Raw genomic sequence first — 25,014 nt, forward strand, 5'->3', positions numbered from 1 at the left:
GGGAGAACACTAAGGTAGGGAATCTGTGGCTAGAGGTCTCTATCAGATGTTAAAGATATCATCAATTTTAGGGTAATTTGTTATGCTTGGGGACTTTAATGGTTTGGTATTTATTATCTTTCATAACACAAGACTTTGATTAAATGAGTTAACAGTGGAGGCACTTTTAGTGAGCCTAGTTTCTGCCCTGCTGTTGATCTGGTACCAATGTCGCACAAAACCTTCCTGCCTGAGAGGAAGTGCTGCCACCGATTTCCCCGCATGCTAAAATGAATCCTTCAACATACCGCCTCGTGGAACATTTAGTGAGCCTGGTTGCTGTAAAAAAGAGTAGAATTGTCAGAACAGGTCAATCTCGATGTTCTGCTCCCATGAAAGTGGTCAGGATTGGGAGACAAGTTGTGGAGTTAACTGATGGAAATGTTTGGAGTTTTTCAAAAGTTGTGAAAGTTTCCAAAGGAGATAACTATCAAGTTCGTTCATTACAAAATCAGAAAGTCTTGCATAAAAATTTGAATTGGCGAAAAGGTCATCAATATTCTTCCAATTTTGGGAGAAGCCAGGTTAATGTGAGACAAAGACATGCACCAGCATGGTGCAAGGTTTATGATATGAATAGATACATTTCCATGTTACAGTGATACATTTTGTGCTTTTAATTATTTATTCATTTTTGTTTTCCATTTTAATGTTATGCAATTTTAGCTAATGTGAAAGATTATACATTATCACACTATTGCATTTTGAATAAATCCTTTCAATGTTTGCAAAGAAGGGAGATGTGTTGTATTCCATGTTATTTGGTGGAATCTGTAACACACTGTGCGTGGGCCAGATTCCACAGAAGGACAGTCGGCTCAGGCTTGTTCGCATCGTATTTATCTTGTTCCCTGATATCAAATAAAATAAGGGAACTTACCTCGGCATCCTGTCATTATTCAAGAGAATATTTCACACTTACCTATGGGTGGCTCTTTGGATTTGTCATGGGACAAGATTCAGATCCAAACCCAAGTCATCTTCAACTGTCTGGGCACGTTGGACTTCACTTAGGGAACGGAGACTGCATTTGGAAGACTCCTGCTGCTCCTGGTCTCATCATCCTGCCAGTCTTCTGCCTCATCTTTGCCAGGGCTCCATCCGGGTTCTTCCACAGACCTGTGGATATCAAAGACACCCGAAGGAATCTTCCTTGGAGAGAAGGAGTTACTCCCCTACATCTGCAGGCACCACAACTAAGCTGACCGGTCTGCTGCTCCTGACATCCAATGGACTCTGAAAGGCTCAACAACACAGGTGTTGATTCTGCAACTCTCTCGAGTCCTGCACTAACTTCTCTACAGGTTTAAAGCCAGTATCCCTTGTCGGAACCGTTGGAACAGTACCCCTGTGCACCATATTGACTTGCCGTTGCCAAGGGTTGTTGACTCTTCTTCAGAGATTTTCGGGCTCCAAGAGGATCAAGCCTTCACTATCTCATGCTATCAAGATTTTCATCCTCACCACATCCTCTGCACCGTGGGCCTGCATGCTTGGCGAGCTGTTCGAGGTCCTCGTGTGGCTCCTGTGCCTTTGGCATGTGGATCGTCTTGAGAGTCTTCTTTTGCTACAGTGGGCTCCCCTGCTAGCTTAGGGCCTGCTCTAAATCTCCTGTGTTTGGTAAGTCCCTTGCACCTTGCTGATACAGACACTGTACCTTCTTCGTTTTACTAATCTGTTGCTGCTGCCAAGGCTTGTTGGTGCTACCGCCGGACACCGTACCCCTGGCTCTCAACTTTCGACATGGGGCAGCTTGTGAACAGCTCCTGGTCTTCCACAGCATCAGCTGGTCCTCAGAGCTGCAGCGACAAGGTCACTTTCAACTCCCCTGCATCTTCATTCATTGGTGGTATTGATTTTCCGTGCCTCCTGGCCACTCCCGAGTGGCATAGAATCTATCCCCTCTGCTTGCAGGTACTCCTTTTCAAGAATCCACCCTTGGATTCCACCAGATTCTTCCACCTTCTTTGCCAGAGGCATCTTCTCTGAAGTCCTACATTGTGGTCTACGGAGTCACTTCACACCTATTCACCTGGCTTCCCTGGTGCTGGTATCCTGGTTCCTATGGTATCCATGGGTGGGATGCCTCTCCAACCTTCCATTTTCCATGGGGTTTCTTCAGGAGACCTCTGATGAGGGTCCTTCGTCTTGAAAACTGCAACAGCGACTTCCCCATTGACTTGTATTGAGCACACAGTCGTGTTTCCACTCTGCACACGGCCTCAGTGGGGTTCCTGGGTACTTACCTTGGATGTTTCCTTGGGTCTCCAGCTCTTCTAAGTCTTCTGGGTCCTGTCTCTACCTCAGTCGAGGTTCGCCTTCCACTGTATTAGTGTATGGTTTGGTATTCCCCTGGAGACCACTGTGTATTTGTGTTACTTATTTGTTCTACTGTTGAAGTATTGTGATTGGATCTCCGGGTTGGAGATATACCAATGTGTTAGTGAGTGTTTATAATAAATGCAAATTTTATAACTACACTGTTTCTTTTCCACTTAATCTACACTATATGACTAGTACTGTTAAAACAAGCTGCTTTACACTCCTTCTGGACTAAGTCTAAAGACTGCTCTCCACAGCTACCACTTAGAGAGCATTCTATGGTTGTCTAAGACCACTAAAATCACCATAAGGGTTGTCTGGATTGGTGCAGGGCGCTTCACTTAAATAAGTGTGCAGTATATACTAAGCCAGCCTCCTACAGGGGCTCCTTAGAGGACCCCCATGCCTACCTGTGGAGCCTTGCACTGTCTGAGAGCAAGCCACTGCTGCTGCCGACCCCAGACACTTTTTTGCCCTCCTGCTTCTGAGCTTAACTCCGGCAGGGGAAGGCAGACAAAAGATGTCCTGTGTAGGAGAGGTGTTACCACCTCCACTTTAGAAGTAGTTTTTTTAGGCTAGGGGGGTGGGGGGGGGGTGCTTCTGAGCGCTTCCTGACTACTTTGAAGTGCACATTTGGTGTCCTCCTTGCATAAATCAGTTTGGTCTGGTTCAGGAGTCCTTGGCTCCCGCTCTGCTGTGAAACTACACAAAGGACAGGGGAGTGGCATGCCCTCTCACCCCCGTCCTTTCCCTGAGGGGTGAGCCACTTGATTTCTGCCATCTTGAATCTTAGATGGGCATAGGCCCCTAGGAGAATCTGATTGGTTAAGCCACCAGAGTAGCATCTCTGGCACCTCTTAATAGGTGGGTTACCGCAGAAGTAGTCCTACCCCCTTCTGGGTTACTTAAGGGCTCCCCTGAAGGTGGATTTTTAGATACATCCAGACTTCGTCTTCAAGAACTGACTGGCTTTGCCTGAAGATTTACCTAAAGACTCTTCTGCTGTTGGGCACTGAACTGAACTGGACAAAGATGGTCTCTAGTAGGAAGACTCATACTGCAACTTCATCTATGTGCTCTTCCAAGTTCTGCAAATTCCGTGGGTGTGCTTCCTCCAAAGTCACCAATGACTCTGCCTGCAAAATGATAGCAAGAAGGAATTTCCCATGGAGTGAAGGATTCACTCCCATGCATCCACAGGCATCTTGACAACGTGGACCGACTGTCCCATGGACACCTCTCGGCTCTGCAATACAGGTGGTGGTTTGTTGGCTCTCCAGAGGCCTGACCAGTCTTCCCTGCAACTTGTAAGACTGTAATCCCTCTCCAGCCGACTGGAACAGCATCGCTGTGCACCGCTTCTGTTTTCCGTTGCCAAGGCTTGTTGCCTCGCCTAACCGAAGATCTTCAAGCTCCAACAAGCTCCAGCCGTCAGCATCACACAGCTCCAAGAGTGATGTCCTGTCCTCCCTGCTTCTCCAGTGACGTGAGCACCCATCTTGTGTGTGCTGCTGAGGCCTCCTTGCGACTCCTTATGCCTGCTTCCAGAGGGTCCTCCTGGGGTCTCTATTGTTCCTGCTGGCTCTCCTGTTTGCTGATTGCCAGTCCTGGCTTACCCTTGCTGGGTTATTTCCTAAGACTTTGCTGGTCTGCAACACAGCATCTCTTCGTGCTTCATGTCTGTTGTGTTTGCCAAGGCTAGTTGGTGGTCCTGCCAGTCACTGAACTTCCAGCATCTACACAACTGATGTGGGACAGTATGTGGACTTCTCCCGTGCTTCTGCATCATTGCTCGTGCTCCACAGCGGCATCTTCAAGACCTCCGTGCTACAGCAAAATCCCTCATACAAGTTGACATTGTGCTACTGCTCCTCCTGGACATCTCAGGGGGTTTGAACTCTGTCCCCTCTTTTTGCAGCTACACCTTGTTTGGAATCCACGTCTGTTTTGGTATTGGTTATACAGGAAAAAAGTAGTGGGCGAGTGCAAAGCTAACATTTATGCAATGCACATAGAAGCATAATTTCTGCGTTTCAGAAATTCAAGGGGAATGACTCATTTAAACAAAGAATATAAAAAGGTTTCTGTCCTTCCTGTCTCAGATTTTTTATCAACTGGTTAGTTTCTTCGTCCATAATGGAAAAGCAATCTCAAAACACAACCCCCTCTATTAATTACTGTGGACAAAGCATGGACACTCATCATAAAAATCATTATACTGTTTAAGAAAAAATGCATCTGATGTTTGTCTCGACTGCTGATGTTTTAAAGTTAGCTAGCAGTCTGGTGTTCAAATCAGTAGTGCCTTCTCAGTTAAACTCCTCATCCTTGCCAGCAAAATAATAAGTGATGTAAAGATCATACGAGTTTAACTTTTTTTTTAAAGCGCACAATCTCAAGAATACTAGTAAGATTTTCAGAGTGTCAGACGAAAAACGACTTTTCTTTCTAGAGCACTGTTATGGCACCATTCTGCAAAAGGGTAACCGATGTCAACCTGACATTTCTGCTATTCGTCGGATTAATGACATTCTGGCCCTGCACAGTATACATCTAATGAATGAGGGGTGTACTGTGCCTGCTAGCTCCCAAGATGAGAGAAAACTGCTCCGAAAAATGAAAAATAATGTTGAATTGAAGAATTCACAGACTAGGCAGAAAATGTAAATACGGTTAGTCAAGGATCATCATGTTTTACCAGTGCCATAAACTACCATCTTACAAACCAAAAGAATGGTCACTGCGCATATAAAATTAAAACTAGCCTCTGATAGAAGTTCCAAAAGTGTCTTAAAGAGTCTTTAGACTAACAGTAGGTTCCAGAAATGAATTGGCCAATGATTTCAAGATTTCAATGTTGAAAGTCATGTAACACAGGTAAAGCCGAAGGCTCTAGTCGAGTCGACACCCAATTCAAGTTCCTGTAAAGACCTTGTCACTGCCACCATGCCACATAATAGCAAAAAGCAAAGCCTAACAAAAACCCATGCTGAAAAACACCAAAAAGTAATGTATTACAACATCTCAAACTAAAATAAAAGTTAGCAAATGTACATCTACTGCCATAGTTGCTGGCCATGAGCATGCTTAGGAATGTAATAAGAGCAGTTCTGATGTTCGAGTCTTTCTACATGCATACATGACGAAAAGAGGCGGGAGAGTTGGAAGAGACTGCAGAATGGAGAAGAAGCAATGGTGTTACCTGAATTCACCAATAATTCTCTCTTCCTTAGTCATAGTTAATGAAGAAGTGAAAATCTTGGCCTCAGCATACAAAGGGGAGCAATCAAGTGAAAATCGTAGACTCTACATATAAAGGGAAGCAATCAAGTTGAGGTTGATCCTTCACTGTATATTACTAGAAGAACCTGGCAAGGTGAGAATTCAGAGGTAATGGATAGTTGACACTCATTAAATGGTGGGAATGACAGAGTCCATGCTCCAGGTGCAGTGCGACTCGAAAGAGTGTTGTCCACAATCACACACAGGAACCACATAAGCAACCAAAAACTCTGGATGATTTCTTCAAACACAAAACAATAAAGTTAACAAATAATTGTTGATAGGCCTTCCTAAATGATACGATTTGCATAATTTATCCCTAGACATAGGAGTTGTTTTTTTTCTCTTTTTTAACCACCCAAAGAGACACATTTCCCAAATAAAAAACTACAAAGCAGAACCCTTTGTTCTTTCTCTGGTCATTCAAATATTTCTTTGTAATATGATCTCTCGTTGGGAATATAAGTGTGTGCCCCTGGATCTGGAGAGCTAGGACCATTATTTGAGACACTTTAGACAACTTCCCCCAACTGGAGGATCAGCCGCTGTGATCTATGGATCACGGGGCCTGAAGCAACTTAACTATTAGAGGTTGCATGTTACCCTTTTTTATGCTACCTAAGTTAAATTAGTTACGTTTGTAGATTCATACAGCATGGCTTATTACCCGTGAGGGTATCCAGGCACTGTCCATGGGCACGGTGATTTGCCCAGAATCACAGAATGTTGCATTAACGCCAAGACTCGAATCCAGAGCCTCAGCTCCCGAGTTAGCAGCACTGGCCCCTTTGCCACATCCTCTCTCCTTACCTACAGAGAGGACTAGAAGAGTAAGAGTGTATAAGAATATCCCACATGTGACAAAGAAGAGATTCGACCACAGGAGAGGAATTATTGAATGCTAGGTGCCACAAGAACTGGAAACTCAAACATTTTATCATCATGAGACTGGCAGCTAAGGAGAAGTTAAATTAGTTATAACTTATGAATATGGGCTCAATGCACTTCACATCATGAGACTGCAACTTCCCACTGCACCCTGCAATGTCTCCATGGCAAGAATACGCTTCACAAGTCATCCATGACCAGCACACAGGGGCGTATGATAGAGACCAATGATTCTTAAGTCTATATAAAAAAAACCTCAGTTAACTATTTACTGACAGGAAAAGACTGGGCAATATATGGCATAAATATGAATTCCGAGTTGGGGTTCGGATGGGGGATTGAGTCTGGGATTTCCTGGAGAACTGACCATGAAAGGATCATGCAGTATAGATAGATGGTGTGAAGCCATTAGAGATACAACAGCCTCTTGGCTGGCTCCTTCGAGACATAAAGAATCTTCCTCTCCCATGATAACACAGCCATTAGGTATGCTATTTTAATGCGATACAACCTTGACCCCCAGACTGGTAAACAGAGTCATTGACCTAAGAGCGTCATTAGCAATCCAGGGTGCCATCAATGTGGATATATCCCAGCTATAAAGCTTTAATTTCACTGTAGTACAGAGGCCATCATCCTTCCTGCCAAGAAAATGCAGATGTCCCAACATGCATACCACATGAGCACAAGTCTATTTTCTTTTGTACCACACCAATAAGCGGATTGAATATTTTAGACTGTGCTACACATGCCATCTAGGTGCTAGCTAAATTAAGAAACAATTCTGTAAATTACTGTTGTGCTGCAACATACACACTGGTATCTAACCCAACTGGGGTGTGAAGTTCAGAAAAGCCGTAATACTAGGAGGTATCTTCTAATCACTTACCATTCTTCATGAAAATAGAAACCCATTTTGACCAAGGACAGTAACCCCAATTATAACCCTCCCTAAGAATATTTTCTTGCCAGACAGTGAAGACCAAGTTTTGCTTCTCCTTCCACACCATTGGGCTCTGAAATTTGATACTAAAGAACCATGTCTTCTGATCATCACAGTTGAAGAAACCCCAACTTGTTCAAACTAGCATGTAACTGCTGCAGTACTGAGTACACTTGGCCTCCTTGGCCACACTTACACCTCAATGTGCTAGTTGTGCATTGGAGGGGGAAGGGGCAGAAGTAGGTGGTAAGAAGCATTATTTTCTTTCCTCTGTGTGTTCTTAGTGGAGGAGCCTTATTGTGTCCCTGTAGTGCAGTACCTACAGACTGCAGAGGCAGATGTTAAAGCCTCTTCTGTTTAGATGATCTGATGCTGTGAGGCCATGGGAGACCAAACATCTTTTGTAACTTGACACAGGTGGTGCCGGAAACATACAACTGTCATTTTTTTGGGGTTGGAATACCATGTACGGCATATGAAGACAGGAGAGAGACAATTGTGAAGAACATCTTTTTGTAGGAAGGGCCTCTAGCAGGACAACTCATGAGAAGGACAGCTAAGCACATGTATTAATGACTGTGACGAGGAAGGAGAATTAGATAATCTTAATATTTAGAGCTAAATTATAGATTTTTTTATCTTTTAAAGAATCAAACTGTTTTATCCACAAGGAATTGAGCAAATACAACTAGTCCTGAATGTATGCACCTCTAAATGATAAAAGATAAAATCAATATGTAAAACAGTCTTTAACGGACATAGACCATTGAGCACGAGCACAAGTTATGTACCTATGCTTAGAGTAAAGAGAGAGCTCTCCTGGCGGTACAATGCAGACAGCTTTCCTTGATGTTGTGGCTCCACTGTTGCATACTCCAACTGCAAAACCTGGCCGACAGCCACATCGTGTACTTTTGCTTGCGACGATGAGCCCATCAGACGGATGTTGGAGCCATGCTGCACGGTGAGAGGGACACCTAGAGCATTTTTCACAGTCAGTGGAGCCCGTTGTTTGAAGGAATAATCAAACGTAGATGCAGTTCCTTCTGAAAAGGCCTGAAAATAACATGTTAAAGGTGAAATGTGTGGAGTACATCATTGTTAGAAAGATCAAAAAGATAAGTCTTCCATTTTAGTAAATGTGTTGCTTTTAATGTCTCACAAAATTAGTTTCATTTTCAGATATTTTTCCTGATTGCAAGAAACAAATGTTCATCAATGAAATTCATCATTACATAATAAACCAAATCACCAATACCAAAATGCGGCGTCCCATTTCCCACGCAATTAAAAGGTCATATCATTGGCGAACGTTCTGCTATGCAAATACCCAACAAAATCATATACCATAAAACAACATGCAGAAAACACACTGGGACAGACTATAAAACAATCCCACGAATGATAATCAGTGCAAAAAACAGAAGAAAATGCTAAATATCTGCACATAGGTTCTCCAGTGTTTCCATTGGAAAATTGCCCCATCATCGGGATTAGAAAACTTACGTACTTAAAAACTTTAGAAACATACGTTCTGACGACTATATTATCTACAAAGAACACTGCCATTGATACTTTCATGGAAAAATATTTAATTTAATGGACTTTCCTTTAAACGTCCTGGCTACAGCAAGGCTGGCTTACAAGGATGATAGTAAATATCCTACTTGAACATAGGCTCAAATGGTGGTGATATTAATCTCAAGAGAACTGTGTTCTGCATTTCCTAAAAAGGGTACAGTCATTTCTGTTAGAATATGTTCGATGATAAGTCAGATAGAAGGCGAAAGGTCAGTTTGTCTTTTCCTGTGTTAGGAAATTGCTGGCAAATAAATTCAGAGTTAAGATGGTTACACTCTTCTTTTTGCAAGTCTTTAAAGAGGCAAAGCAACAAGAAGAAAATGGACAAAGAAGACAAGGGTGTAAACTAATATGTATATAAATATCAATATTTACAGCAAGTCCTAGTGACAGATTTGCCGGAACCTTCAAGGGCTACCAAAACTATGAAAGCAACAATGTTCGAGCCTGCTCAGCACCTCCTAATCAGGAGAACTACAGGAATTCAAAGATCTATCTATGAGCTTAGGAAATCAAGATGTCTTTTCTCAAAGACAATTCATGGTGCATTTGGAGTTCACCTTGACCTAATAGGCGTATCCTCAGCATGCTGCACAGATGTGAGGTCTCGTGAAGTGAAAGGGGAGGCAACTCCCAATCACAGCAAATCTAGGCTTTGGTCGGCTGTGTCATGTGTGCTAGTCTCATGAAAATGTATCCCAATGGATAAGAGCTCTAATTCGAATGGAATTTTATGGCATATACTCATTTGAGGGAATTATGTTGCATAACTTTGTGTACAGCACTATCTGGGGGAGTAAATAAACTGCTCGAATCCTGAAGGTCTTCTGATTCTTCCACCACTTAATCTCCTCCAGGGTCACCTGGTTCTTAAAGAACTCTACAATATCATATTTATTTTTCACTAATTTTTAACATATTTATTGCCCATTCTTCATTTCAAAATGAAACAAGATACCTTACAAAACCAAGAAAAAAATTAATATGGCCAAGAATCCAACTCAGAGAATAACCTCACAATATACCCAACTCAAAAACTCATCCACAACTTACAACCTAAATACTAGGCCTCAAATCAGGAAACACCAAAGAGAAACCAGAATTGGCATAGCCAATAGGTGTCGCCTTTGGGACCTGCTGCATAACTAAATACTTATAAGGTCCCAAACGCGAGACCTATTGGCTATGCCAATGCTTGTTTTTCTCAGCTTGGCCTGAGCATTACCCGATCCTGATTGTCTGCCATTTATCCCCACCCCAATTAATTAACATTAGCCATGCCCCTTCATTTGCCAGGTTAGCTTCCCCTGGAAATAATTTGCGGACGCCCATGGCTCAGGCCTTTAGGCCACATCGCCGCCTCCACATGTGCTTCCTGCAGAAAGGAGCTGGTTGTGTTCCTTTTAAAAATTGGAAGCCCATAGAAGGACTTTGCAATGATCCCCAGTAAAAATATAGCAGAGCTTCAAAATATTACTGTGACTGTCCCAGTAAAGTCCCCCTATGGAACCCATGATTCTGCTAAGGTGTGCCGGTACTGTCCTACAGACACTAGAGCAGCCCTGGTTTGCAGTGCTGGTAGGGTCCACCACACCTATGGCAGCCCTACTGGGAAGTGCTTCGGTGCTACTGATGGAACAGCTGACTAAAGTAACTTAGTTCACATAGCTCGTTAACTGTGCACAGATGGGCTATTTCACATTGAAACAAAGGCTATTGATTCAAAATGTGGCACTGGGGCCTACTGACAGGGCCACTGGAATTATGTGATTCGGCAGCAGCAGATCTTTTTGCAGAATTATGGATTTGCCGCATTTGCCACATGATCCATCATCTGCTGCATAATCTGCAAGTTTTAACATAAAAAATTGTTTCTAGCTCAGACGGATCAGCAGTTACTAAAAACGTGGCGACGTGCGTTTGCGCGTAGTGGAAGGCTCTTTACAAAAGTTAACTGCCCATCTTTTGGTTGCTTTTTTGGTAGTTAAATTGGTTATAATGAGGTGAAATATTAGCACAGACAGTAGTACCATGCGTAAAATTACAAAATAATTACGCAATGGTTTAAAAAAATGTGCCGCATTATGCTGCATAATTTGTCCTTTTTGCCACATAGTTTAGTTACCCCAGCCACATAATATGGTGCTCCCTTGTTGAATAATTTCAGTGGCCCTGCCTATAGAAGTTAGCTGTTTCAATGTTTGTGGCGTAAAGCACCAGGTTGTCCTATTGCGCCTAGACTAGTGAGTATAAAAACTATATATTAAAAAAAAAACATAAAACAGTAGACCAACAAACAAACTAACCCAACTCTTACGTTGACACTGGTAGAGATGAAGTCTAGGCTCTAAAGGGTTGACCATCCTACAGAGTTGCCCTAGGTCCCAATCCCAGCGTGCGCATTTATCCTCACTGTGTGACCCTGGACAAATGTTTTTTCCTATCCCCTTCATGCTGCAATCATGCACTGGTAGGAACCGGCTTGGTCAGACAAGGCACTATACAAGTGCCAATACCAATGACACTAGAAACTTTAAATATCGTGTTGAGAATGTACAATATAACGGGGGACCATGAATTTTAATAACAGGAGTTCATGCAGATAGCAGACCTCTTTAGTCTCACAGCAAGCATGATTTAGAGTGTTATGATTGGACCTGTCTATAGACGGTTCTTTTGATATGCGAGAACCCGTCTACATTGACTAGGGATAGTGGGCGCGGCCATTTGAACCTGTCGTGGGGGGCGCTTGAATGTAATGTCACCCATGTCTCCCTTACAGTAGTGTCAGCTTTCCATCTATGCGGATTCCGCTGCTCCTTTTCACACCCAATTAAACAAGCGCGTTCCTCGTGTGCCAATACCAATCACACTAGAAACTTTAAATATCATGTTGAGAACGTACAATATAACGTGGGACCATGAATTTTAATAACAGGAGTTCATGCAGATAGCAGACCTCTTTAGTCTCGCAGCAAGCATGATTTAGAGTGTTATGATTGGCCCTGTCTATAGCCGGTTCTCTTGATATGCGAGTGCCTGTCTAAATTGATTAGGGATATTGGGTGCGGCCATTTGAAACCTGACGTGGGGGGCACATGAATGTAATGTCGCCCATGTCTTCCGTACAGTAGTGTCAGCTTTCCATCTAGGCGGATTCTGCTGCTCCTTTTCACACCCAATTAAACAAGCGCGTACCTCGCGCTAAAAGGAGGCAGCAGGGGTCGGGGTGAGAGGAGGGGCCGAGTGCTGAAGCATTTCACTTACGAGAGCGAGCAGCGCCAGTAGCGATAATTGCTACCATATGGCACCATGCGCTCCTGCAAGTGAATTGCCACACGTGCATGCGTTGCCATTGTAGGCAATCGAACGCGTGCACGTTTTTGGCTGAAAAGTCAAAGCGATCGCTAAAGGTCTTTTTGCCTAAGCAGCGCATGCGCACTGAGTAGGTGAGACCTAAAAATTAGTTTTTAGCCTTTTCTTTTTTAACATCTTTTTATTGATTACAGGTTAAACGTATGTTCTTACGGTAACCATATGTAATTTTGTTATCCATAGCACGCTGCACATCCCATTGATTCTTCCATTAAATCCATACAGTTACTAAAGTGATACTGTGCGAGACCGCCCGCCACCGCCCCATCCCCATCTAATTCAGCTCAAATCCGTTTCCGACTCGATCTGGGGTGGAGTACACATGTTCCCTGTATAAGAGTTCCATGTTCCCCACACCCGTTTACACTTTTTGGGGCATGCTCCATGTATATATGCTGGCCTTTCTGACCCCCATTGCACCATCCATATCCCCTCAACACTATCGATACATCGGACAAGTTTGTTATCCCCGGTGTTTGGCTATGTTTCACTTGGCGAACATCATACCCAGCGTTGCCCAATTTTGTGCTGCGTGGTTGATGTCAGCCGGTTCCCGGATATTCAAGAGACGTCTCTTGGGTTCCGGAAGGAAGGTCACTCCACTAACTTGTGTAATGGCTCGCATAATTGTTTCTCAGTAGGTCGCTATCACCAGGCATTCCCAAAGAGTATGGTAGAAGGTACTTGCCCCGCAGTGTCTCAAGCACATTGTATTCTCAGCCTTACCTATCTTGTGCAAGATCACTCTTGTGTAATAGATGCGATGTAATATCTTTAATTGTACTAATCTTATCGCCACTTGGGGGGGGAGGCAATCGCCTCTTGCCAATCTGTCTCATCTAGATCCCCCAATTCGGTCCGCCATTTGTCACGGAGAGTTTTTGTGGGATCTGGCTGATTATTGATGATTTAGTGATGAGTGAGGGTAATGGCCTTCTTGGCAATATAGTCTGTTAGGAGCCTATCTTCCAATGGGGAGGGCTCCGGGAGTACAATGCCTGCTGGAATGGCTGTCGTAAGTGTGTGTCTGATCTGAGTATACCTGAATATTTCCGAGGGTGCCGTCTCATATTGTTCTTGGAGGTGTGCAAAGGTCACAGCTCCTCCCTCGCTCCATAAATCATCGACCGCTGAGATTCCAATAGAGTCCCATCATTGGAGCCCTTTTACTGGTACTGAGCCTACCTAGTCTTTGTGTTTCCCAAAGTTGGGTCAGCTGCATTATGACACCGTCCCATCCTGTTTCTTTGCATGCTATGTACCACATTTGGACTGTGTGTGCTGTGGGACCCAGTAGTGGTGGTTTGCGCGATTTAGTGTAAAGTGTTCTCATCACCCATCCCTCTCCCAAAGAAAATCTGTCTGAGCGGAACACTGGGTCTGTTTGTGGGGCATGAAGCCATTGATTAAGTACGATTAGTTGGGAAGCCCAGTAGTATGTTTGTATATTTTGAAGGGCGATACCGCCATCGTACCAACCCTTTATCAATTAAGTCATGACTATGTGGGTTGGTTTTCCATCCCAAAGCAAGTTGCTTACTTTTGCCTCGATTGCCCTCAAGTATTTTGGGGGAACTAGAAATGGGGCATTTTGGAGGACATAGAGAAACCTGGGGAGCGCCATCATCTTGAAAAGAGCAGCTCTTCCAAGCAGTGTCAATGGTAGGGATTGCCAATGCTTTGCAAAGGTGGTAGGAGGTTTTTTCCAAAAAATTACCCAGGTAGGGGTGTGATATAGATTCCCAAATATTTAAAGCACCCTTCTGTGATTTGCAGACTACAGCACTTCGGGAGTTGCAGTGGGGGGCCGTGGAGGACATAGAGGATCGACTTGGTCCAGTTAATAGTGTAGCCGGAGAATTTGCCCTATACTTCACAGATGCCTAGGAGCCTGTTGATGGAGCGCTTAGAGGACGCCAAATATAACAGCACATCATCCGCAAATAGGGATATACGGTCTTCCCACCCCTCCACCTATTTGAGTCCATGGATGACATGGTCTCTCCTTATCCAGACTGCAAGTGGCTCAGGTATGAGGGGTGATAGGGGCATCCTTGACGTGTTCCGCGCTCCAAGGGAAGATCGGCAGAGACATGGCCGTTTACAGTTACATGAGCTAGAGATTTGGTGTCTAACAGCTGGACCCAGGCATATCACGAGGTAGGAAAAGGAGTTTAATACAGACTTACCTTTCCATGGTCATTGCGAAGTTTTCAATGGGCATGTTACATGAAAAGGCAGCTGCTGTAGTGGAACTGGCTCAAAAGGAGGTAGGCATTCAATTTGGTGCTGGCAATTTTTACAGTGTTCCAAAAAGACATACTGATACACAAGGACTCTAGCTCTTGGGAAGATTGCATAGAGTAGCCCCGAATTACTTTCATCCTTCGGATTTTACTATCAGTTTTGTTAACCACTTCTAAATTATGAAAAGTGGTATCATTATGTAGGGAGCATGTGTGTCATGCAATGGGTTTCGTAAGGGGTTGATTAAGCTATGTGGTACCTAAAGTCCACTTAATTGGGTCATTATTGGCAAATTCAACATGAATGCTTGCAAGGCAGTCTTTAAATTATTCACTGGTCAGACCTGGGTGAACAGTGTGGATACGATATCGGTATCTTTTTTTAGCTAGCCAGAAGACAACATATAGTATACTTCTGCATGATTCGCAAGTGGGTTTGTCTGAAGTGCATTGCAATTCATTCAGTTGAAACACATATAAACTTCAACTACTTAAAGAACATGTTAAAGTAGATGAAGAGATGCACAGTTCTTGATACTGGTTAAGGTGTAAGCACATAATTCAAGTTGCAACCTGAGGTACTTCATAAGGGAAAAAAGATAACTGGAAATGAGTCTTTAACAGCCTTTGTCCCTTATAATGGAAATCAATCTGTTTTTTTGGCATAGTTGGTGTATTTTGGCCTACCGAATTCAGGCCTTCTCAGGGAATTTAAAAGGATATGTGTATGAAGCCTGAAGTCTGCCGAGTATGCTCCTTTTCGTGTGTGGAACTTGGTGGGGATAACGACTGTTAGTGGTGATGATCACGTTACATACCTTCGATAACACATTATTTGGTAGAGATAATATCTAGCTGCAGATCCATTACCTTTGAATTTCCCCAAGAGTCAGACTGGATCTGGAAACATTTGCGTGAGAAGTACCCCTGCGCGCTGTCGGGTGGCTCCTTGTGACGTCGGTGGCATTGTTAGTGTCTGTTATGAAGTCGTGGTCCACTATATAAGCGCAAACCAGGCGTGCGGACATCGGTTACTTTTCACTTTTCCTCACCAGAAGTGCAGAGCCATGAAGTGAATCGACTTGTGTACGTCACAAAGAGGGCCCTGAAAAGGGAGCAACCCTAGCCCTAACAAATGAGTCCGCGGGGTGGGGAGGCATGGGTGGGTCTGTAAGGAATCTGCAGCCAGATATTGTATCTACCAGATAATGTGTTACATTAGGTAAGTAACATGTTCATCTGATAGAGACTTCTAGCTGCAGTTTCATTACCTTTGAATTAGATACCAAAACCATACCATCCTGGCGGTGGGCTGAGGACAGATTTTTAACACTTAAAAGACCTGCAGGAGCAAACGGGCAAAATGCCTGTTTCTGCGGGCCTGACTGTCCAGGCCATAGTGCTTGGCAAACTTTGCAGTGATGCTCACGTTGCTGCCTGGCTAATGTTCAGGACTGCGACACCCCTAGCCAATGCCATGGTTGCAGCTTTACTCCTGGTAAAATGGGACCATAACCCAACCAAAAAATGATTCCTAGCTAGGAAGCATAGCAGATCTTAATGCAGATAACAACCCAGTGTGAAATGCTCCATTTCTGCACTGCCTGACCATTTTTAGCTCCCACGTAACCCAAAAAGAGTTGGTCATACATTTTGTGCAGTTAGAACAATAACGTTCTTTTTGGGTCCAGATGGTGGAGACACTCCTCTTCCTTAGAGGGATGTGGGGGAGCAAAAAAGGTAGGCAGTGTGATTAACCCATATGGAATGGGGTCACCACTTTTGGGAAGAATGAAGCAAGGGTGCTATGCACCACATTATCCACAAAAGTCATCCAGTAGGGAGGTTTGCATGACAAAGCCTGAAATTCACTCACCCTTCGGGCAGATGTTATTACTACAAGAAGGGCTGTCTTGATGGTAAGAAGCCGGAGATGACAATTATGTAATGGCTCAAACAGAGCACACATGACAAATGTGAGGACCAAATTAAGATCTCACTGCGGCATGACAAAGGGCGTATGTAGAAACATATGTACAAGCACATTTAACAACCTATTTACAATAGGGGACTTGAGCAAACAAGGTTGGTCTGGCAGCCGCAAGAAAGCAGACAGAGGAGAAAGATAATCCTTAAGAGTACCCAAAGCAGAGCCCTGCTGGGAAAGGGTAAGAATAAAGAGAAGATGATTAGACAGAGAAGCAGAAAGAGGGTCATTAGACCTTTCTGTACAATATTTCAAAATATTTTGCCAATGGCATGCCTATACCGTCTTAGTGGAGAGCCGCCTGGCCACCAAAGTAATATTACATACTTCGGGAGGCCGGTCAAAAGCTATCAACTGTCGCCGCTTAATCTCCACGCAAGGAGGCAGAGAGTTAACAGGTTAGGCTGCTGCGACAGAAGATTCTCCTGAAGGGGCAGTCTGATAGAAGGATCAATGTTCATACGAAGATGCTCTGGATAACAGATTTTCCGTGCCCAGTCCAGAGCCACAAGAATGACTTGGGCCTAGCCGTTCCTGATCTTCTTGAGAACTCTGGGCAAAAGTGGTATGAGTGGAAAGGCATAAAGGAGGCCTGATCTCCATGCACAGTCAAAAGCCACCTCGGAAACTCCAGTGCACAAAACTGCTTACCTATTCTGTTCTCTTTGGAGGCAAACAGATCCAACCAAGGCTCTCCCTACTGCTGAAAGAAACAGTGTGCCACCTCCACCTGGAGACGTCATTCTTGATCTGCTAGGCATCAACGGCGGAGTTTGTACGCCCTAGCATTCAGAGAACCTGCCAGGTGTTGAACCACCAGGGAAATGCCCTTATGTTCCAGCCACGTCCAGAGACCCTGGGCCTCTTGACAAATTGTCCACAAACCCTCCCTACCCTGCTTGTTGTAGTACCACATGGCGGTTGTATTGTCGGTGTACACCTGCACTAACTTCTCCTTGACAGAGGGAAGAAATGCTTTCAATGCTAGACAGATCATCTGACGCTCCAACAAGTTGATGTGGAGGCTGACTACTCTGGAGTTCAGTGTCCCCTGTTCTCCACCTCTCCCAGATGGCCACCCCATCCCAGGAGTGACTCATGTGTAACTACTGTGAGATCTTAAAAACATAGAGCACTAATGAGCACACCCTTTGTTATTATTATTCACCCAGAGTACTGGATATAATAATTTTTCTTTTAGCAGATATCTTCAACTTCAACTTGGACGCGCTACTGCGAGGAGAACGTGGTGGAGGACCTACTCCCACCGTTTTGCGGAGCGTAACTTATCCGGGTTTCCGTTGGTATTTTATATTTCTTACTTTCTCCACTAAAAGGAGGTAATTGTATCATCCCTCTCCTGGGTCGCCATTAATACAAACTATTACATGACGGTTATTTTATGTGACTATAGTGTACAACTAGTTTGCGAATGGGCGACAACACCCATTGATAATAGCCGAGGATGCTTGTGTATTTACGACTGCAAGTTAACTGCGACCCGATTCCGAACATTCTCAAGTCTTTCACGCTAGCCGCCTTGAAAAAGTCTATGGGGAGATGAAACACGTGTTGGCACATCGGCAGATTTCATGCTGGATATAATACAAGAATGAAACCACAAAGTTGAAGAATTGGATTGTTGTGGACTCTGTATATTTTATACAAAACGAATGCTGTTGGAATTTATCAACTGAATTTTTGTGTTGAGAGACGTATATGTGACACTGGATATCTGTTAAAAGAAAAATTCTTTTATCCAGTACTTTGGGTGATTAATAACAACAAAGGGTGTGCTCATTAGTGCTCTATGTTTTTAAGTTTGTATACATATTAGTTTACTTTTGTGTGATTAGCATCTCTTGGTAGAAGGTGCAAGTGAGCCAAGCAAGCACCCCAAAACTTACTGCAATGAGTAATAAGAATTTATTCACACTATATTACTCGATACTTTGATACGTTTTCTACTTCTTGATTGTGCTGTTCTTTCTCAAATGATTGGGAACCACTACTACCAACCTATTTGTAACTACTGTGAGATCTGGTTGGGGAAGGGAGAGGGGTCTGCTTCTGACCCAATCACGGTTCATCATCCACCACTGCAGGTCTTTTGCAGTTCACTGCAGGATCTGGACCACAACAGCGAGATTTCCCTGATGCTGCGCCCACTGAAACTTCAGGTCCCACTGCAGAGCCGTGTAATTGTCCAGTTCACAGGATACCCTGTGTTAGACCTGGAACATGTGCCTAGAAGGACATCTGTTAGTGCTTCATTAAAGGGAAATGGGGGTTCGGACATGGAAGCTGCAGGCTGAAGAACCTCAGTCAGAATATTAGTCCTGATCTGCACAGAGGGCAGCTCCAGGCCAAGGACCTCTGCTGCCCTCCTCACCACCAACGCATAAGATGCACCCCTCCTCCGCAGCCACACTAGGTGGAGAGAGCAAACCAGTATCTGGTGAAGTGTCCAGTCCACTGGCTTCCCCAAGATCCTCATACCAGTCTAACTGTTACACTGGAACATCTAGTTGTTGTTCTAAAGGGTCCATAGACCCCTCCCAATCCTAACCCAAGCATGAAACTTCTTTAAAATACACAGGCAATGGCGTAGAACCTCTAGGATCTGCCAGAGTAAATTTCGAGTAAAGTCATTGGGTATCAGGATGGGGCTGGCGCCGTCGGTGGGCAGTGGCAGCCCCAGAGGCATCGGCTTCCGGTACGACACCAGGAAAGGTTGCGTTAGCACATCTGGCGTCAACCCAGATCTGGAATCGGATCCATGGGACCCTGCCGTGGCTGGAGCCAATGGCGTAAAACTAGCTTGGGCCTCCTCTGACCCGTATGTGGCCCTAACGGTGCAGCAGACGGGTGGGCCCACTCAACTACGCAGAGCATGGCTTCGTAAAAGTCCTTAATCTGAGCAGGGGTTGCTCTGGCTCCCAGAAATAAGGTTCCCACTCCAAAGAACCGTGCCTAAAGTGCCGGATGCTCCTTACCTGTCTCACCAATGGAAGACAGATGAGGTGAAGTCAAAGTCCATTTGGACTTCTTTTTGTGTCTCTTCCCCAAGTGTCCCGAGGACCTCAAATGAGAAAAGGAGGACTTGGGGCTCCTGGAGCGGTCTCGCAACCTCCTCTTCCTTGAACAGAAACAGGATCTCCGAGGAGTTGCGCCCAATGGTGTAGACTGCCAGGCCACAAGGAGCTTCAAAGATTGCTCCAACAAGGCCTTCAGAGCCATGTCCCGGCATTCCAAGCACTACTCCGTGTCGTGCTTGAGGCACCACAAGCAGATGAGGTGGGGGTCGGTTACCGACATGGCGCAGTTACAGGCACCACACAGTTTAAACTCTGTTCGTCTAGATGACATCCTCGACACACAAGAAAAAAATGTCCTCGACACAATGTTGAAAAAGGCCTGTCAAAAAAGAGATAGAGGGGTAGATCTTATCTGGGTCAGCACTTAACTGGTGCGGAAAGAAAAGAACTGATGTCCGTGCACCTGGGTGGCACTTATATAGGTGACCACTAAATCATAACCAAGGCTAACAACGCCAATATCATCACAAGGAGCCGAACTGAGCCACCTTAAGGCTTGCAAGAGTACTGCTCACGCAAATGTATAATGATCCAGTCTGGCGCCCGGGGAAATTCAAAGGAAAGGAATTTGGTACCCAGGGCATAGGTAAACCAGGGGTCTCCCATGGGCTGCAGCAAGTATTGGGCCACCCATGGGAGGCCACTTAAACTGTGACTACAAGCCTGTCATTGCAGCTGTGTGAGCTGGTGCTTGCACCACTCATGACACATAGAAGTTTTCTTATATCTGGGGTCACAACACTTAAACCCCATGGCAGGCCCTTCAGTCCTAGGGGCAGGGTGCTTGGTTATAAGTGTGCAGGTGGTCCTGCATGAGTCAATTCACCAGACTTTGTAAGTGCAGTCAGCCATTTTAAGGTATATAGTGGACATCAACCATTACCAGATGTTTAACTATATTGTTGCTGGTCCGAACCCAGTCATGTTTGGTATCAAACATGTTGGAATCATTCCCAAAAAACAATTCTGGTGCCCATATACTGGGGGGGCTCCTTGGGGGACCCACCTGTACTCCCAGTAACAGCCTTTCAGGGTCTTCCAGCAAGCAAGTGGTGCTGCCAACCACAGACACGATTCTACCCTCCTGCTGCTGAGCTGAGCTCCAGTAGGTGAAGGTAGAACAAGTTTCCTGTCACAGGGAGGTGTGACCACATCCAAGACAGGACTTAGTGTATCAGGCTGGGGCGGGGACAATTTGCAGTGCCACCAGACTGCATTAAAGGGCAGATTTGGTGCCCTCCTTGCATACTCGGGTTTGAGCAAGTCCAGCAACCCTTTCGTTCCCGCTCTGGAACGAATATGGAAAAAGGACAGGAGAGTATCCTCCACTCCATCCAGCCCCACCCTCTGGGAGGGACCCCACAAGTTATTCCAATACTTTTCCTAGGGTAATTAAGGACTCCACCTTTGGGTGGGTCCTTCGATTCCTTGTGGAAAAAGATTCACCTTTCAAAGCAAGACACTCTTCGATAATCAATTTTCGACCGTCTGGACTTCGTTGGACTTCGACTGGAACCAAGACTGCATCAAGGAAGACCCCTGCTGCTCCTGGTCTTGCTGTTCTTCAAGTCTTCTGCATTGTCTGTGCTTCATCCAGGTTCTCCAGAAGGCCTGTGTGCATCAAGGACATCCAAAGTAATTTCCCTTGGAGTAAAGGAGTCACACCCCTGCATCTTCAGGCAATGCAACGATGCTGACTAGTCTGCTTCTGCTGTCATCCTATGGCCTTCCCGAGGCCCAGTAACTCAGTTGGTGGTTCTGCAGCTCCCTAGAGGCCTAACATGTCTTCTCAGCAATTTTGAGGACAGTATCCCTTGTCGGGCTGCTGGTACCAAACCCCTGTGCAAGGCTTGCTGGCTCTGCACTCCAGAGATCTTTGGGCTACAAGAAGCTCCAGCCTCCAGAACCTCATCCCTTGAAGATCAGCATCCTCAATGCATCCTCTGCACTGTGGGCCTCCATCTTGTGTGAGTTTTGCTGAGGTCCTCTTGCGACTCCTATGTGCCTTCGGCTTGGGGGTCATCTTGAGGGTCTTCCTTTGCTTCGATAGGCTACCTTGCTTGCTCCGACTCTCCTGCACTTGGTGAGACCCTTGAACCTTGCTGTTCTCAACTATTACATGTTATCACTTTCCTCGTCATTTGCAGCTACCAAGATTTGTTGGCTCTCCCGCAGGACACCAACCACCTAGACACCAACAACCGAAGTGGGACAGCTCATGCACAGCTCCTGGTCTTCCTCAGCATCGCTTGGTCCTCACAGCTTTAGCGACAAGGTCACCGTGTACAATTCTCAACGTCCCGACATCGATGGGCATTGTGCTTCATGCCGCCTGGTCACTTTGGAGTGGCAGAGACTCTGTATACTCTGTTTGCAGGTTCTCCTGGGAACACAACTGGGTATTCCCCAGCGACAGCCATAAGCCATAGGGCATGCAATTGAGATAGCTAACCTCGGCCATTTACAGATCTGGCGGAATATACGGAGGGCAGAGATTGTGACACCTGGCCTCTGGGGCCAGAATACGGCCCCCATAAAGATAAAGATATGGATTCTACTGCCTCATGGCAGACCGGACTGAAATTTAGGTGACACGTCTGTGGGTCAAAGGAATACTCTTTACATCTTCATAGGCCCAATGGGGTATAACTACACATTGCCACCCCACCTAGGAGAGAGATCCGCTTGTGGGGACGCAGGACCAGGGAACCTGGTCTGCGTGGTGCACCTTGCCAGAGGACTCTTGTGCACATGGAGGATAACTGTCTGTGGAAAGGACCGCAAACCTTCCTGAAAAGTGGCTGGCCTGGGCTGACAACCTGCTAACGTGTGGCACCCTGAAGTGGGCTCTCAAGGACCAGTTGGCTGGGCTCTTGTTCTCGCAAAGGTCTCAGGGATATCAAAGATCTCCTATGAGGACCCACACCATCTACCAGTGACATTTGAAGATCAGTGCCCTCTAAGTGCCCACATCACCAGCTGAAAGCTGGACAGGACAGTGTGAGCTTGGAATTACAGAATTGTGCCTGGAGTCCGGAATGCCGAGTGTGGAGCTCATGATGAAGTTGCCCGTATCGGCAGCAAAGTGGTTCCTGTACTGCAGGGACTTTAGCATGAATAATCTTTTGGTTGGTGGTGCGCGGATTCACCAGTTGCAGGGTCCAAAGTGGCCCAATTCATCGACTGTGCAGCATTTCCTTCATGCACCACGCCGAATGCATGGACATTGCGTGAGGTGTCCTATTCACAGGTTGCGATCCTCAGAGGTGGGGGACAAGCCTAGTGCAGAGTCTCATTCAACCTGGTGAGGCTTTGCAGAACTTGCACCTGTGTGTGCAACCTGAATCACCCGGTGCAACTGACATCAAGTTATGCTGGATATAGTGCCTCATTTCCTGGGAGGGACAGAAGTACAAGTTACTTACCTTCGGAAACGTAATATCTGATAGAGACACAGTCTAGCTGCAGATTACTTAACTTTTGAATTCTCCCCAAGAACCAGTCTGGATCTGGAAATATTTCAGTAGTACCTCAGGGCGGTGGTGGACAGCGTCGTATGGCTCCGTGATGATGTAATTTCCGGATATGTTGTCAGTGGAGCCATATAAGTCCCCTCATGCGCACGGACGTCAGTTCTTCTGTGAAACCTTTAACTCCAGAAAGCGGAGCCACTATAGCAACTGGCTGCAGAAACAGGGTTCCAAAAAGATCAAAAATGTCTGAAACATTAATAAAGTAGAAACATCAAATGGTATGTTAATACCAGACATGGATTTCAAAGAAAACCCCAAACTAATCAATAAAGCACAGGGCTACATGAAACCCTGCACCTTGATGAAGATGAAGAAACACCATGTAAAGGAAGAAAACCTTACCCTCTATAGACCATCCATCAATGGTAACAAACATTATGGTAAAAGGAAAACTAAACCTATAAAACCAAAGCCAAACTGTTCATTGAATCACATCCTTACCTGACCTAGAAATAGTGCCAACACAAGGAGTGATAACAACAATCAAAGAAAGAATACATTAATCAATAATTCTCACTGGAGTCTAATCCAGTATGACAGAGAAGACACCTCCACTTTACAGACCACACACATTTAGAAATAGGTGGTATGGCAACATCTAAACAAAACTATGTGGTAAGGTCAAGTATTTCGTTGAATCCCAACATGAGAGAGACATTGGTCATCTGGTACATAGAACCAGTACTTAAAAAGAGTATAACCCTTAACTCATAGGTGTTTATCAAAGTGTGGAGGATGGGCAGGGTGTTAAGGAATCTGTGGCTAGACTGTGTCCCTACCAGAAATTACGTTACCGAAAGTAAGTAACTTTTACATCTGATAGAGACATCTAGCCGCAGATTCCTTCACTCTTGAATTAAATACCATAGCTATATTCCCCTGGAGGAGGGTCTGTGAACTAATCCTACAAAAGTTCTCAAGAGAACCAGCCGGTCATATCCAACAACCAACTAATTGTAGGAATAGCAGAACAAGAGCTGGGCTTCTATTAGAATCTATGATCAATGTCACAGGACATATAAATAATAACATTCCTAAAATTCCGAAACAATCGGCTCTTGAGGGGAAAAAAGTGGGGGAGACCCCTAAAGAACCATCTGTCAGTTATCAGACATCATCCTCTATCCCGAGAGGAAAAAGAGAACTTGTTGACCAAAAGGGCCAAGTGCAAGACAAAAGTGATGCAATCTGCATTGTTCACAACAATAAAGAAATATCAGATTCAAAGAAGCACTCTCACAACTAATTTCCCATCATACCAAGATGAATGAAAACCAAATGAAAGATGAACAATAATACCTCCATGATATAACGAATGATGTTTGAACAAAATGACAACTAGAAGGGTAAATAATGCGCTGTAAAGAAGATAAAAAGACACCAAACAGTTTTGTATAAAAGTGTATCATAAAGATGTGTATAAATACCTAAATATTCATAAATATTTCACTAGAGACTCAGAGCAGCCCAACAACTCATAGGATTTTGCTGACCAATATGAACTGCCGGACTGCAAGGGTTTACAAAGCTTGCCCCCACACAGCCTTAAGTGCCATGGTCAGACAGTCCAAACATGACTTCGAGTCAAGAACACGGTTGAAGCACCAAGGTACGCTGGAAAGAGATGCAGACGCAACTCACCTTAAAATCTCTTTTTTGCTGAAACGCGTTACCAGTTTTTTGTGCCAATAAACCGTCTTTGAGCGATCCAGAGCATGCT

The 25,014-nt window shown here is 44.8% G+C and overlaps 1 protein-coding gene and 1 long non-coding RNA gene across 3 annotated transcripts in view; one reads left to right on the forward strand and one right to left on the reverse strand.

Moving 5' to 3' along the window:
- The window catches only part of VPS13C (vacuolar protein sorting 13 homolog C), a 2,773,485-nt gene that overhangs the window by 1,206,137 nt on the left and 1,542,334 nt on the right, over positions 1-25,014 (reverse strand). For both annotated transcript variants that reach the window (XM_078680824.1, XM_078680823.1), the window contains exon 55: positions 8,266-8,530. In XM_078680824.1, the coding sequence (XP_078536950.1) occupies positions 8,266-8,530 (265 nt within the window). The remainder of the gene's footprint in view (positions 1-8,265; positions 8,531-25,014) is intronic.
- LOC144822865 (uncharacterized) overlaps positions 1-25,014 on the forward strand; it is a 790,049-nt gene that overhangs the window by 108,110 nt on the left and 656,925 nt on the right. The gene's annotated exons all lie outside the window — the stretch shown is intronic.

Source organism: Lissotriton helveticus, chromosome 3_1, assembly GCF_964261635.1.
Source record: "Lissotriton helveticus chromosome 3_1, aLisHel1.1, whole genome shotgun sequence".
Taxonomy (NCBI): domain Eukaryota; kingdom Metazoa; phylum Chordata; class Amphibia; order Caudata; family Salamandridae; genus Lissotriton; species Lissotriton helveticus.